Source organism: Silurus aristotelis (assembly GCF_946808225.1).
Source record: "Silurus aristotelis genome assembly, chromosome: 1".
Taxonomy (NCBI): Eukaryota; Metazoa; Chordata; class Actinopteri; order Siluriformes; family Siluridae; genus Silurus; species Silurus aristotelis.
The window spans coordinates 29,664,857-29,681,824 of record NC_139574.1 but is presented as its reverse complement, the minus strand read 5'-3'; the positions used below and the strand labels follow the sequence as shown (position 1 = coordinate 29,681,824).

The 16,968-nt window shown below is 41.0% G+C and overlaps 1 protein-coding gene across 1 annotated transcript in view; it reads right to left on the bottom strand.

Moving 5' to 3' along the window:
- cdkal1 (CDK5 regulatory subunit associated protein 1-like 1) overlaps positions 1 to 16,968 on the bottom strand; it is a 224,619-nt gene that overhangs the window by 86,503 nt on the left and 121,148 nt on the right. The window contains exon 9 of the mRNA XM_083525620.1: positions 5,683 to 5,849. Within this exon, the coding sequence (XP_083381746.1) occupies positions 5,683 to 5,849 (167 nt within the window). The remainder of the gene's footprint in view (positions 1 to 5,682; positions 5,850 to 16,968) is intronic.

Sequence of the window (16,968 nt, the reverse complement as noted above, 5' to 3'; positions counted from 1 at the left end):
AATAGGGTATTAAGGTAGAGAGGTAATAATGTGAGGTGAAGAGGTCATGAGGTACAGAGTTAATGAAGCAGATAAGTAATCTGGCAGTGAGGTGGGGAGATAATGATGTGAGCTGGAGAGGTAATGAGCCAGAGAAGTATTGGGGCAGTGGGGTGGAGAGGTAATGGGGTAGAGAGGTAGATGGGGTAAAGGGGTAGACAGATAGAGCGGTAATGGGGTAGAGAGATAGAGGGGTAATGGGGTAAAAGGGTAGAGGGGTAATGGGGTAGAGAGGTAGATGGGGTAAAGGGGTAGAGAGGTAGACAGATAAAGCGGTAATGGGTTAGAGAGATAGAGGGGTAATGGGGTAGACAGATAGAGCGGTAATGGGGTAGAGAGGTAGAGGGGTAATGGGGTAGAGAGGTAATGGGGTAAAAGGGTAGAGGGGTAATAGGGTAGAGAGGTAGAGAGGTAATATGTTAGGGAGGTAGAGAGATAATGCGGTACAGAGGTAATGGGGTAGAGAGGACATTTTAGGTAATTGATAGCACAGCTATAAGAGTTAGCTGTAAGTTTATTTGATCTGTTCTTGGATGTGAACTTTGACAATTAATGATGTATGTGAATGTTTCTATGATTTTGTAAGTAAATGCCCTATTTCTCATTGAACACACTTCATTTACAGACAGATCAGACGTAAGCATAGACAGCATGTCCCAGGAGAGACGTTAAAATGGAAATGGCCCGAGATCGGGATGAGTTCCAAATTGCGGCGGCGGCGTTGGCATCCCCTGGGCTAACAGCGCTAATCGAGTGAACCATAAAAAGGCCTCTGAATAAAACTGTCCACGGACAAGAGACAGCAGATCAGACGGTCAAACACTAATTAGGACAAATGTTCTGTTTCAGACCCGTCCTTGTGGAGACGGAAACTAAACGGACTGCAAGGAGAAAAAAATAAATAGAATAAAATAAAATGAACAGTGAAACCGTGGAACTAGAACACGCAACAGTTCTTATTTCACGTCTTTAATGAACGCGACAGAAAGAAGTCAAATAAATCTGCTCTGGCTGGTTATCATGTGACTTCATTTATCATCATATTATTACTGTTCTTTCTAGCCGTGCTAACATAGGTTTCATATCGTCTTCAGTCACATATGCAACGATGAAGATGTTTATGACCTATACACTGACCCAAACTGTATCAGTAATCATTGCCTGACTCTCAGTTTGACTGGGACACCAAAACCTGACATGCAGTTTGACTCAGTTTATGACTCACAACTGGACACCGACTTTGTCTGACTCGCAACTTGACTTAAAAGACTCGCATCAGCCATTAACACCTCTCAGTGCATGTCATACGTTTGAAAACGCTTAGTCTCATAAGAGTTTTGAGAGACCAGCATGTTTCCTTTTGTTTACATTCAACAGACTATGCAATTTAACGCTATTCCTTTCATCAAACTCTCACCTCAGGCAATAACAGTCGGTTTTGGTTAAAATACATGGAGCAAGGTCACGTTCCACTTTACACGTTTCCGTTTATACTTGGAGAACATGCTAATTCATGGTATAAATGTAGGTTAAATGGTAATCTCTATTAAACTGGTCTGGGACGAACTGAATCGCAATTCAGAAAGAAACACTCAACTAGTAAAGAACACCTTTTAGAGGCATAGCAAAGTGTTTTGGCTAAAGGTTTGGAGAAATGAACTGTCTGGACGCCAAGAGTGTTTGAAACTGTTATTCATGCTAAGGGAGGATTTTCAATGAAAATAAAGTTTGCACATATATTTGTTTGGCCAAAGTGAATCTCCATAGCAATGAATTACAGCGTGTGTTGCATATATACACAAAAGGAAATTTTGACAGGTTTTGACTCGATCTTCAAGATGTATGACTTATTACATGCATGAAGATTTTGCAATTCAAGAGTTCATGAGTCTGACAGCGACTTTAAAATTTGACTTGCAACATGACTGTGTTTTAAATATGAACGCCGACATATCAAATTTAACTCACAATTTGACTCAATTTCAGGTTTATTTCGAGACTGACTTTCTGAGATTATTGCTTTTATGATTTTGTTCATGACATCAGAAATGTATGACTCATAACTCGACTAGGGTTATAACTCTTATTTTAAACTATGACTCAAGATTTGTCTCAGAAATGAAATATTTATGACTCACAACTTTCAAATTTATGGTATGAACTTGACATGCATCTGCATTCCAAAATCACATGTATCTCGAATTTGAATTTAAAACGTGATTACATTGGTTGCACCTTGCACTGACTTCAAAGTTATATTTTTGAATGTGTTCATATATTTTTTTTCTTTGTCCCTGACTCGTAAATAGCCTGACTCAAATGCATGATATGTACTAAATACTTATATTTACTGTATGATTTACTATGTGAATTACCGTAATGTCCGGACTATAAAGCTCACCCAAATATAAGCCGCACACACTGAATTTTACAAAGATTTTTATTTTGAACATAAATAAGCCGCACCTGTCTATAAGCCACAGGATCCTACACTGAAACTAATGAACTTTACACAGGCTTTAACGAAAGTCAGTGTCTGTTACACGGCTTGTATCTAAACAGTAGCCTACCAAGAAAGTCATTGTTCACTGTCTTCCTCTTTCCTTTCACAACAATTTCTCTTAGGAGTTTTTCTTCCGTCATAGTTGTGCGTTTAAAAATCACTATCGGTGAATCTTTTCTCCCGATGCCGTGCAGCTCAGAACACAGGTGAAGTGCGTGTTTTCATGCCCGGTTGTTTTCAGCGTGACGAATGATTCGCATTTCCTGTTGCCAGTCCGAGTGAGCGGCAGGTCAAACGTCAGAGGAACCTCATCCATATTTATGATGTGGTGCGGCCCGATTCAGTGGGAGCGCATCTGATTTAATATAAAGAATTTAATTGGTTCACCTGAACCCGTTCGGCAATTTCATTGGTCTAATGTTATGGGGCTCATTTTTTTGGCTTGAAGTTTGTGAAACCGGGAAAAACCCAGGAAAAATCCATAAATTAGCCGCTTCATTGTTTAAGCCGCGGGTTTCAAAACGTGCGAATAAAGTAGCGGCTTATAGTCCGGAAAATACGGTACTATAAAAAGCTGTCAATCGATTAAAATATTTAATTTCGAATAATCGCACAATTACCGCCAGTTAACTCTTGATTAATCGCAACAAAATCGCACATTTTTATATTTTCTAAATGTACCTTAAATGAATACTTTTCAAGTTGTTAATACTCTAATCAACATGGCAATGGACAAATATGGATGCTTGTGCAAATGTATGTTTATAATTAGTGACACCATACTCAACATGAAGACAAAATATTGTTTTAATCTTTTTAAAGTAATGATGGTGTTAAATTACATAAATCAGGACATGAACGGTTTTAATTGCCGTTTGTGTGTCCTGGGGGATTTTGGTGCATGATTTGAGACTGGGCGAATCAGTAAAACAAATGTTTACTGATTAAAAATAATTTTCCAGTGGAGTTAATTTTTTTTTATTTCTGAGTAAAGACGTTGTGAATAAATGTGTTGCGTTGCAGGTTTCAATTTCGCCTCTTTTAGATTTACTGATATTTTTTAATAATTGTCATTAGTGCCGTTAAAGGTCCCCTGGTGGTCTAGTGGTTAAGATGCAGCGCTCCCACCGCTGCGACCCGGGTTCGATCCCCGGTCAGGGAACCATCCCCAGCCACTCTTAGTGCCGGTCCCAAGCCCGGATAAATTGGGGAGGGTTGCGTTAGGAAGGGCATCCAGCGTAAAACATGTGCCAAATCAAACGTGCGGAGGATCCGCTGTGGTGACCCCTAACGGGAGAAGCCGAAAGAAAGTTTTTTTTAGTGCCGTTAAAATTTATTATCGTTAGTGTGCTATTAACTTAAATTTTGACAATAATAAACCAAGTTAAAGAATAAGGTTCTCATTCTAAAGCCCAACAGTGACTCATTGGTTGTCCTGGGATTTGAACTCACAGCCTTACAGTCACTAGTGCAGAACCTTCACCTCTGTTATAACACCTATTTACCTGTGCCTCATGAATAAAAGCAGCCTCGGTCAGAGAGAGAAGGAAAAAAAACTGCGGGTGAGGCCTCGGTTTTCTGCTTCTCGTCTACTCGGTTCTTCTCCAGTGGCATCGAGTCTCTTTAGAGAACGTGAAGAGAGACTTAATGAGCGAAATCGTGAGCTGTCTGTACCCACCCAGTGGAACATTTCATTAACCCTGACCTGTGTTTCCGTCATATTCAGCCTGCCTCTGACTTCACTGAAGTTCTCGTCACCCAAAAAGACTACTAGATACAGGAGTTCAGGTAATTAGTGCTCACGAGACACCAACTTCACACTAATATGCACAAGAACGCCAAAGGAATAAGTAATACCACAACAACTAAAGAGCCTTGGAGGTTCTACGTAGACCCTACAACCGATGGCTTCCATTAACACAAGGCACTATGATGATGAAAGAACTGTGGAAACCTCAGAAACCACTTGATGAGCACTGTCACGTGCAGGGTTCTTTTTAATCTTTAATCACAGCCTATAAATATTTTCAAGAACCTGCTGCTACAGAACCCAAAATGTATACTATTCCTTTAAAGGGAAGACAAATATTGTAAATAAAAAAAATTGTGTTCTTTCATTTAGGGTTCCATGTAGACAATTTTTAACAACATGTGAGGAACCATTTCTTTTTCTATGTGGTTCCTCACACATTACATAAAATACCAAATAAAATGTTTACCTCTTAAAGAGTTCCTTGGTTGTCCTGCTGGAGGAACCCTTTCTATAAGGGTTTCTCAATCATAAGTTCCATAAGAAATTCCTGGCATCTTCTAGCTATTTAAAAAAAAATACACTTTTTCCCTGTGGTGCTTCATTGGTTCTTCCAAAAAAGAAAAAATTCAACCTAAAACCCTTTCTGAAGCCAAACCAATTCCCCGAAGGACTCGACAGACAACCTTTAAAGGTTCGCTCCACAGGGAAATCCACTCCCTCAGAGAAAACCCCGAATATCAGACGATCATCATTTTCCTCCTCTCAAAGTGGCAAACGTTTTGCATGTCACTTAATACCGTTCTGACTGCTGCTGCGATCTTCCACTTGGCTGATAATGAATGGATAGAACCAGCTCCAGAACGCTCCAAAACATTAATAAAGCAGGAAAGCATTAAAGTAGAACTGCTGAGCACATCAAAACAGCAAACTCGAGTGGAACGCTAAATTAGCTCCGGCGCACCAACAATCCCGGTTCTAATTAACATTTAATTGTTCATTCCCATCATTCAAGAAAAGAGGAAAGTCACGTTTTTATCACTTTTTAATTCAGATGTAACCATGCAGAAATAGACTGCGCATGAGCAGGGTCTAAATTATAACCTCAATTAACCTCTGCAAATGAATCGTTCCTACCCTGAAATCTGAAGAAAACAGAGAAATAAAAAGCTATTTACTTGTAACTGTGTTTTATTGGAGAACCCTAAAGAAGAGGGTTCACCTCTTAGAAAGATAGGACTGTTAACCAAATCCAGAACCACTGAGAAACCTTTATGAGTCACTGCAAACGCAAACGGAATAAGAAAGGTATGGGTACAATGGGTAGCAATGTAGTACAAAAGAAATCATGCTGGGTCTCTGCAAGACCTTTGTAGAAGCTCAGACTCACCTCCAGGTGCTCAAGGATGTAGGGTGGGTTGGTCATGCCCAGGCGGAGCATGCAGCCCTCAGGGATCTCCTTCACCAGCTCCCATAGCAGTGTCGGGAGATCCGTACCGATGTCCCTCCCGTAAGCCCCCGTGTCCTCGCTCGTCAGCCAGATTTCACACACTCCCTCTAAAACCCAGAATAACACACACATGATGAGCAAAATTCCACCGGTTGTGGTTGGAAAGAAGTTCTCAAGAATGTCCCAATTTGGCTCTACTTTGAAAATTCAAACACTTGCTTTAGGGATTTTTACAGACCCCTTAAGGCAACCCTTCACACCCCCACCTCAAACTACAAAGGCCTAAGTTTAAGAACACCTTTGAGTTTTAGAAGAAACCAAGGACACAAAGGTTCACTTGGGAACCGGAACAAAAGGTTTTCACTGATCCCTTATTGTTGGACATGAGGGAAAGAATTAACCATTATTCTAAAAAAAGAAAAAAAAAGAGAATTTCAATTTCCTTTTGCATATAAAACATGACAATAAAGTGTGTTCCCCAGTCAATGTGTTTCAAGTAGAAGGTTAAGAATTATTAAGAAACATTCTAGAAAATGTAGAACACAAATGGTTTTCAGTTGTTTCTCCAATAGAACCCATTAAAGGTTCGATGTAGAAACGTTTAACATAATCATCATAAGTTACCACAAAGGTACAGCACTATCACGATGTCCAGAACCATTAATTCTCTATGTCTATTCAGGGGGTATATGTTTAGAAATTGGATAAACACTTATAACACAATTTTCAAACACAACCACTTTAGAATACTGAGAACAATTCATTACCTACTAAAGCCTTGAGGAATGCTTGAAGAAATTTCTTACGAAGACAGTACAACCATAGAACGTGTCAAAAGCTTAGAAGCCCAAACGGTTCCAAAGAATTTCAAGTACAACTTGAACTATTATTTATATACTGAACCTCTAAAGAACTAACTGAAACTCCTGACAGGTTCTACATTCATCAAAGAATTGTACTTGGAGCCTATTCAGTTGTATAGAAGATTACAGGCTCTAAATTACGTTTAGGAAAATACCTAACGAGAGAAAATCCTTATTTCTGGATTTTGTGCTTCCTAAAGAGGTCCCATGTTTAATGTGAAGAAAAAAAAATTTAAGAAAGCACTTGTAGGGTCCTACAGAGAACCTTTAAGGTGCATGTACATGCTGCTAGACAACACAGCAGAGCACTACACTGATATAACTTTAAAGTCCAGGCTTTGAGGGTCGAACGCAACCAGATCATTACGGAACATTTCACACTTTCATTTAAAGCACCTTGAGAACCGAGCGGCTCTGATGAGAACATTAACGACTCGGTGAAAGATGAATCGGCCGCACTTTTGTACGCCAGAGCAAGAACTCCGTAATGAAGGAAACTCGCATCGGATATTAGCGTTCACCCGGAAAACGGTCACGTCATTTTTCCGGCTGGCTTAATGGACGGAGGATCATTAGACACACGCAAAAGAGTGTGTGTGTGTGTGTGTGTGTGTGTGGGTCATGCAGGCGAGAACAGAGTTCTACTCAGATCGGGTCCATTAGCAGAACATGTGGCTTTGTGTGTGCATTATTAATGTATAGTGATCGTATGGATCGTATACTTAATCTGGTATTCTGAGAAAACACGTCCAGCAGACAGGACTCTCCTCGCCCTGATTCAGTTCTAGAACAGTACTAAAGAGCAGGTTCCATATGCAGAGCAGCTTCCTGCATAACAAAACATTTCTTTAGTTTTTGTTTACTAGTGCATTTCTGATTAATGGTCAAGAGATGTTTCTTGTAAAATATGATTTTTTTTTTTAATGCGATAAAAACAAACAAACAAACAAAAAAAAAATCGAACTCTAAAGTAAATAAATAAATATAGAATCGGCAAATATTACAGTTTTAAAAAATAAGAAATATTACATATTAACAAGAGCAGCAGAAACAAACCCAGTGCTGCTGTTTAACGTCAGGTACAACGTGTACAATTCACCTGTATATGACTTCTCTGCTTATCTTAAACATCTTATAGGTACATACATTTCAAATGATTAAATAGCGCGCACACACACACACACACACACACACACAGTAAATACTGTGTAAAACAAGTGCTCACGCAGGTACAAACATGGTGTATGTTTCCATTAAAGGTGAAATAATCAGTGTTATCCTACCCCATACTTCACACACACACACACACACACACACACACACACACACACACACACACACACACACACACTATGGGTGGATGTGAATTTTTCCACATAGAGAGAAAAAGAAATGGGGATTATGTGGAAACGCTGTGTGTGTGCTTGCGTAGGAAACAGCTGCTTCTGCTCCAACACATACACACGTTTATAGGTACAACCCAAAAACACTCTGAGGGTCACGTTAAAAAAAAAAAAAACCTGGAAAATCTCGTTAACTTCATAAACGTACACACAGGGTCACCACCACTACAACAGTTCACACACTTCCTGTTCATAGAGAGAGACAAGGGAACGGGTGTAAGTGTGGGCAGGTGTTTAAAGGATGACATGATGGTCTTTTATGTCACAATCACAAAATAAATCTGTACACAAACACACACACAGTGTCTAATAAATCTACACACACACACGCACTAAATATGGATCTACAGTATAGTGATATCTGGGCTGTGTATATATGTAAGTACATGATTGTTAAATGTATGTTTAAGTTTTCAACTATTTTTCTTTTGCTGTGGTACAATTCAGATCTTCGATTCCTGCTGAAGTTCCTCGCTCGTCGCAGTCGCTCCGTGTTTATGCTAATCACAGCATTTTAGGTCCAGTTCTGTCTCGGAGATCAGAGATAAGACAATGAGAGATAATGTCCTGTAATCCTCTCTCTCCCGGCGTGAAATCCTCTCCGCAGATAAAAGACGACACGTGTGCGGTGACGCGAGCCGCTTGTTCACAGATAGAGCGATGTTGTGATGTTCCTCCGACTCTCTCGCAATAAGCCTCCCGCACCATCACCGAACAGAGCGTCTCGTCAGCTCTTTAGAGACAACAGAACTCATCAAGGTCCACTCAAAAAACCAAAGGCACTCACAACTCACCAAAAAAAAAAAAAACCTGAACAGAGTACAAAAAGAAAATCTCACTTTTTTGGCGCTTTCAGGACACGGATTTCTCACTTGTAGTATCTACAGAATACACCTTTGTATCACCAGCCTGGCATTACCTTTTCAATCCTCACAATCTTCACACATTTTTATTCATATTTACGTTCAAACACACAAACAAATCTTAAACTAGCGATGCAAAAAATAAAAATAGAATAAAAAAAAAATTATAAATAAAAATTCATAATATCTGTAATAAAGAATGATGGTTCTGTAGACACTTTTCTTCCTTTGTGAAAAATTCCTCAGCATCTAGCGGCCGTTATACTATATTTTTAATAACGTTCTTGCAAATGAAAATGGCTTTTGTCTAAACAACTTTTAAATCAGAGGATCTTTTGAGGTTGTGCAAGTAAATAGCAATGCAAACAGACTAATTAATGAACAGGGTGGTTAAATACCCAAAGTTTTTACACAAAAAAAGTTCTTACAACCTGAAGCGAAGTTCACATCTTAACGCTCAATAGGCACTCGGACGCGTCAATGTTCACCTTTTCCTTTTTTTTGTTGCTGTAAATAATAGAGTATGTCGGCTACAAAAGCTTACAGGCATTTTCTGCAATCGACTAGTTAAAGTGGATTCGGATTTGAAAAAAAAAATGACCTTTACCAAATGGAGCTTAATGCTGCTGAAATCCGCACCGAGTCGGCGCTCAAATCCCAACGATGCCATTACGGCCATCTACCTGCTCCGGGAGAAGTCAGCGAGTTGCTGTGCGAGACGCTGCAAAATGCACTCCGCGTGTGACTTTTCACATTTACGACTGGGAAAGTGGTGGAAACACAAAACACCAGTCTTTAAGATTTAATATCATGAATTAAGACGAATACACAGGGGTGCCAAGGCTATTGAACACAAATGAGGAACGTTTAAAAAAAAAAAGAAAAGAAAAAAAACCATGCAGGTGGCTTTGTGTAGTGGATTTGGAGTGTGTATGAAAACTGAACTAACACAAGACAAATAAATATATAAAAAAATCAAAAAACCAAAAAAACCAAAAAGGAGTGCATGTTTTGTCTCTGTTCGTCCAATTGCCACGACCAATCAGGAAGTTTTGCACTTCTAAACAGAGAAATCACAATTAGAGGAGCCAAACACAGACCGATTTGTTGCATACATTATATATTATATTAACCAATGGAATGTAAGAGGTAAAGACAAACACGAACGGGACATGTGGGGAAACTAATATGTGCAGCCGCAGTCATTAAATACACCTACACATGTTAATCATTCCAGCTTCACATGCTGACAAGATATCGCAGTATTCTTGAGTATTTTATTCAGGGTGTAAAGGTTGCCAGGTCAAAGAATATAAAATAATGTAACCGAAGTCAGCAGATACCACGACGGTGTGGAGACGATTAAATATTTTCACACACACACACACAGGTCTTGAACTTCAGCACTTTCTCGACCTCTCTGTGTTGGATTTAAATAAGTGATATGAGATGAGGAGGATTGCGAGTATCTCGATCACACACGCTTCCGTATCCTCTGTTTTCTTTCTCTTATTCTTCTCTCTTCATGAAGAACTTCTGAGGAGAATCGGAACAGAATACAAGAGCTTCGAGGAAGCATGTTGAGTCCGGTGTCTCCTTCTCTCGTCCCATTCGCCGCCACAAAAGGCCTCGTTTCTGATTCTGTTCATCAGCAGAGGTGAGAAGTGAAAGTCCTGATGGGATTCTGTGCCTTTTCAGAGCCACAGACGAAGATAATTGTCTGAAGACGCCGTAGTGAAGTGGAATTTATTCTTTTATTTATTCATCTTTTTTAAAAAAAATTTAATTAGCTGCACCTCTCTCTTCTCTATACCTACATTGTCCAAAAAAACTGCTGCCAAGTGCTAATCTGGACAATAGTCTATTAGCAAAGTTTCTTTTTTTTAATTGAAGACCCGTTCATTCACTCAAGTGGACTCAAAGGGACTAAAATGGGATGAATCCGATTCGGGATATCGAGACTGGATCTAAAGCAATACTGAAGACTGAACTGCTAGCATAGAAAAGTTTCATCCGAGGGATTTGTTGAGGAGGAGTGCAGTTGGAATGAGCATGCCGGCGTAACGAGCTAGCTTTCCAGTGTAACATTAGTCCACATGGTGCAGCAGATGTCAATAATCCCACAGCCTTCATTAAAACTGCGTCCGATCCCAGGCCTCTCGTCCCTCGGCACCCTGATCATTACATCTGCCCCCTTTTCACATTCCTACTAATGAATATCTAATAGCCTCAAACAAATGACTTCAGTTTTTCCAGGGACTTCTCTAAACGAATTTTTTAACACCTTGTGCTGCAAACAGATGTGGGGAGGGAAAAAAAAACACAGAAAGTGTAATTGATTTTGAATTAAGTCTTCTGGAGATGGAACAATAGCATAAAATACAGCTTTCAGTGAATTTCATTCATTTTACGGTCATTGTCCAAAATCATTCTACGATTTCAAAGCAAACACCAGATCACTGGGGCATAATTCAATTCATTCTGATTTGTATAGTGCTTTCAACAATGGTCTCAACACGGCTTTACACAGGTAAAGCGGTGATAAAGAATGTATACGCTTGTTCCTTATAAGTGTAAATCGGTCTCTTATGAGTGAGCTGGTGGCGAAATCGGCAAGAAAAAAACTCCCAGAGACGGCATGGGGAAGAAACCTTGAGAGAAACCAGACTCAAGAGGAAACCCGTCCTCGTTTGGATTCATTACAGTTCATCGTTTTTGAGCGCAGCAACTCGTGGTCCTGAGCCGCTGCTGACATTAAGTACGGTCCAAATCCATTCTCGACGCTACTGCGTTACTCCATAATTTCATGGATCCCCAAATCCTATATAACACATTTGTGAAATGTAAAAAACCATGGACACTTGTCTCATAACTGAAAGAAACCGAGAAAAACATGTCCCAATAGTCTTAATCATAATCGTATGAAAAACGTATGTATCATTGCACAAGGCTGGATTGAGAGTTAAAGCCTTGAAGTAACGGAATCTTCCGAAGGAGGAAAAAAAAAGTAGTGGGATCCGGTCTGGGATTCACTTTGCTGTGTCTATAAGCTGGAAAGTTAATATCCTCGTCTGAGTTCACGAATTCTTAACTGTCCTCAGTAATCCTGTGGCAGACATTGCGTCGGCCCCGGAGTGAATTCCTGACATTGTTAATGTGACTCGGGCTTTAAAACACTCGTTGGTATACAGTATTCTGGAAGGATGGCCATCGGTTCCCCTTTGTTTCGAAGAGGACCATGTACACTGGCTCGGGGAAGTACTTAAACACCGTCTTGGTAATAATGAAGCTCAGCAATAATTACACGGGGATTTCCGATGGGTTTCCTCAGCCGCAGCCTTTATGTGAGCAGTCAAGAGGAATTTGTTTCACTAAGTGTAAGGTTGCTTTCAAAACGTGTACAGTCAAACATATTATTCTTTCATATTTCTTTCTTTCTGTCTCTTTTTTTATGTAACTCCTGTACTGTTATATATGTTTGTCCTATGTATACAATATTTGAACTTAATTTTAGTTATCATTTTTTTCCTGTAATATCTGAAAATTTCCACAGGGTATTTATTAACCTCACGGCTCAGATATGACACACAGGAGAGCGTTTATAAATCAATATGGAAGTCTCTCTCTCTCTCTCTGATGTGTCGGCTCAGATCGCTTCCACAACTGCGTTAAAAGGCTTTAGGAAGTGAATAGTGTTAGTCTAAACTCCGTGTCCCTGATGGAAAGTGCACCTTGACGCTAATTAGTCTCGAAATGGTGAGATTTTAACTGCCGCCACACTCGACTGCACACACTGATAAAGATAAAAAAAAAAAACTTTTTTACGTCACGCTTCGCATATTATTCAACAAGTTACATCACTCAACTCACATTTCTGTATTTGACGTGTATATTATGATCGAATGCACAGGGAACAAATTATCATCAAGATTTCTTTCTTTCGTTGTTTGGCAGAGGGTTATGTTTGGGTTGTTATGTGCAGGTTATGAAGGGATTTCTGCGCTTGGTTTGCTACATTCGGGGTGTTACGCTCAGTTCACTAGGTTCTGCTTCTTAGCCACAGGGTTGTTATGCATGTTCGGTTACGCTCAGCATGCTGCGCAGTGATTACACTCAGATTGATGCTCTGCTGGTGGTACAATCAGGGGGTGAGCTACGGGTGTGATCAAAGTGTTATGCTCAGCTAGCAATGTTTGGGGTGTTATGCTGAGGTTGCTACAGTACTTTCTGGGGGTTATGATTGAGGTGTTATGCTGCGGTAGCTACTCGAATGGTGTTAAGCTCAGGTAGCTACAACAGGGTTGTTACGATTAAAGTGTTACATTTAGGCAGCTATGATCAGACTCTGCTTGTGTTATGATCAGGGTGTAACACAGGGTTGCTACTCTGCTGGTGTTATAAACAGAGTGTAACACAGGGTTGTTACTCTGCTGGTGTTATAAACAGGGTGTAACACAGGGTTGTTACTCTGCTGGTGTAATTATCAGGGTGTAACACAGGGTTGTTACTCTGCTGGTGTTATGATCAGGGTGTAACACAGGGTTGTTACTCTGCTGGTGTTATAAACAGGGTGCAACACGGTTGTTACTCTGCTGGTGTTATGATAAGGGGTGTAACACAGGGTTGTTACTCTGCTGGTGTTATAAACAGGGTGCAACACAGTTGTTACTCTGCTGGTGTTATGATCAGGGTGTAACACAGGGTTGTTACTCTGCTGGTGTTATAAACAGGGTGCAACACGGTTGTTACTCTGCTGGTGTTATGATCAGGGTGTAACACAGGGTTGTTACTCTGCTGGTGTTATGATCACGGTGTAACACAGGGTTGTTATGCATGTTCGGTTACGCTCAGCATGCTGCGCAGTGATTACACTCAGATTGATGCTCTGCTGGTGGTACAATCAGGGGGTGAGCTACGGGTGTGATCAAAGTGTTATGCTCAGCTAGCAATGTTTGGGGTGTTATGCTGAGGTTGCTACAGTACTTTCTGGGGGTTATGATTGAGGTGTTATGCTGAGGTAGCTACTCGAATGGTGTTAAGCTCAGGTAGCTACAACAGGGTTGTTACGATTAAAGTGTTACATTTAGGCAGCTATGATCAGACTCTGCTTGTGTTATGATCAGGGTGTAACACAGGGTTGCTACTCTGCTGGTGTTATAAACAGAGTGTAACACAGGGTTGTTACTCTGCTGGTGTTATAAACAGGGTGTAACACAGGGTTGTTACTCTGCTGGTGTAATTATCAGGGTGTAACACAGGGTTGTTACTCTGCTGGTGTTATGATCAGGGTGTAACACAGGGTTGTTACTCTGCTGGTGTTATAAACAGGGTGCAACACGGTTGTTACTCTGCTGGTGTTATGATAAGGGGTGTAACACAGGGTTGTTACTCTGCTGGTGTTATAAACAGGGTGCAACACAGTTGTTACTCTGCTGGTGTTATGATCAGGGTGTAACACAGGGTTGTTACTCTGCTGGTGTTATAAACAGGGTGCAACACGGTTGTTACTCTGCTGGTGTTATGATCAGGGTGTAACACAGGGTTGTTACTCTGCTGGTGTTATGATCACGGTGTAACACAGGGTTGTTACTCTGCTGGTGTAATTATCACGGTGTAACACAGGGTTGCTACTCTGCTGGTGTTATGATCAGGGTGTAACGCAGGGCTGCTACTCTTCTGGTGTTATGATCAGGGTGTAACACAGGGTTGTTACTCTGCTAGTGTAATTGTCACAGTGTAACACAGGGTTGCTACTCTGCTGGTGTTGTGATCATGCTGTTACGCTCTGGTCGCAACAGGTGTAAGGATAAAGGCATAGCTACGTTTAGGTAGCTACGATTGGTGTGTTACACTCAGGCGTTACATGCCTTTTATTCTCCTCCTTTTTTCCCACCATTTACCTTTAAAAAAATACCCTACGGTTTAGTCAGAAAGAGAAGTAAAACACGCGAGTGCTTAGGAGCTAATAGATAAATGAATTAATGAATGATGAAATTTCAGCCCAGGCTTGTATCTGTACTGTAACTGAACGAAGAACAAAGTTCAGCACTGTCTGAGACTATTTGTAGTTTGTGTAAGTCGGATGTGAGATGGAGATCAGCCTGGAGACAGCTGCAGGTTCCTGTCAGGCCGTAATCCTCTGAGGTTTTACCCTTGCTGTGGGAGAAATAGGCTGCTCTGCTACGTTATCGATCGCCCACTAGAAGCGTTGTCACTCTTTCTTGCCTGCAAGCTTCGAATATAAAGTGATGGAGTGGAAGAAAAAGTTGCTGTTCCAGGACCTCCTGCGGCCTCGGTGGGCACCTACAGTAGCTCTTTCTCCACTTCTCAGACTCCCTGAAAGCTCAGGGAACACGGCCTGGTGGGAAGGTGATGTTTAAACATGACGGACGCTGCTGATATTAAAGTTGGCAAATGGACTAAAAGCTGGAAGGACGACTCCTGTAGTGCTAAGCGCTAAGCTAACACAGCTCATGCTGCTTATTTCCACTGGACCCCGACAGCATGGCATTTTTATTCCGTTTACACTACACTAATAATTTCAGTAATAATAATTCAGAATGCAGAAAAGAGTTGACTGAATTGAAAAAAAAAATTCTGAAGGGGAAAGAAAATCACTTTAATCTGAATATCCAGCTTTTATTAGACATTTAACCAAAAAATTGATAAATAATAAAAAATGTGTTTTTCCTTTTTTCTCTCTTTTTTTTTACTCTGAATTTTTCACTTTCCACTATGACTCTCTCTCTGTATGGTTCCGTATTGGAGATTTTACCATTTAAATATAAAACAGGATGTAGATTAGGATGAAGGCGGAGTTTGGTAAAGGCGGGGCTTGTTTTTAATCTCGCAGCTCTAATAATAATAATCTTCTGACAATTAACAAGTAATTCATTACTTTCATGCTCCTCCTTTATCTCTATCCATCTCTCCCCATCTCACTCCTCCTCTTTATCGCTCTCTCTCCATCCCTCCCCATCTCACTCCTTCTCTTTATCGCTTTCTCTCCATCTTACTCCTTCTCTTTATCGCTCTCTCTCCATCTCTCCCCACCTCACTGCTCCTCTTTTCTCTCTCTCCATCGCTCCCCATCTCACTCCTCCTCTTTATATCTCTTTCCATCTCACCCCCCCTCTTTATCTCTCTCTCTCTCCATCTCACTCCTCCTCTTTATCTCTCTCTCCATCTCACCCACCTCTTTATCTCTCTCTCCATCTCACTCCTCCTCTTTATCTCTCCCCATCTCTCCCCACCTCACTCCTCCTCTTTATCTCTCTCTCCATCTCACTTCTCCTTTTTATCTCTCTCCATCTCTCCCCATCTCACTCCTCCTCTTTATCACTCTCTCTTCATCTCTCCCCATCTCACTCCTTCTCTTTATCGCTTTCTCTCCATCTCACTCCTTCTCTTTATCGCTCTCTCTCCATCTCTCCCCATCTCACTCCTTCTCTTTATCGCTTTCTCTCCATCTCACTCCTTCTCTTTATCGCTCTCTCTCCATCTCTCCCCACCTCATTGCTCCTCTTTTCTCTCTCTCCCCTTCTCACTCCTCCTCTTTACATCTCTCTCCATTTCACCCCCCCCTCTTTATCTCTCTCTCTCCATCTCACTCCTCCTCTTTATCTCTCTCTCCATCTCACCCCCCCCTTTATCTCTCTCTCCATCTCACTGCTCCTCTTTATCTTTCTCTCCATCTCTCCCCACCTCACTCCCCCTCTTTATCTCTCTCTCCATCTCACTTCTTTTTATCTCTCTCTCCATCTCTCCCCACCTCACTGCTCCTCTTTATCTCTCTCTCCATCTCACTCCCCTTTTCATCTCTATCCATCTCACTCCCCCTCTTCATCTCTCTCTCCATCTCACTCCTCCTCTTTATCTCTCTCCATCTCTCACCATCTCACTCCTCCTCTTTATCGCTCTCTCCATCTCTCCCCACCTCACTCCTCCTCTTTATCTCTCTCTCCATCTCTCCCCACCTCACTCCTCCTCTTTATCTCTCTCTCCATCTCACTCCCCATCTCACTCCTCCTCTTTATCTCTCTCCATCTCTCTCCTCCTCTTTATCTCTCTCCATCTCTCACCATCTCACTCCTCCTC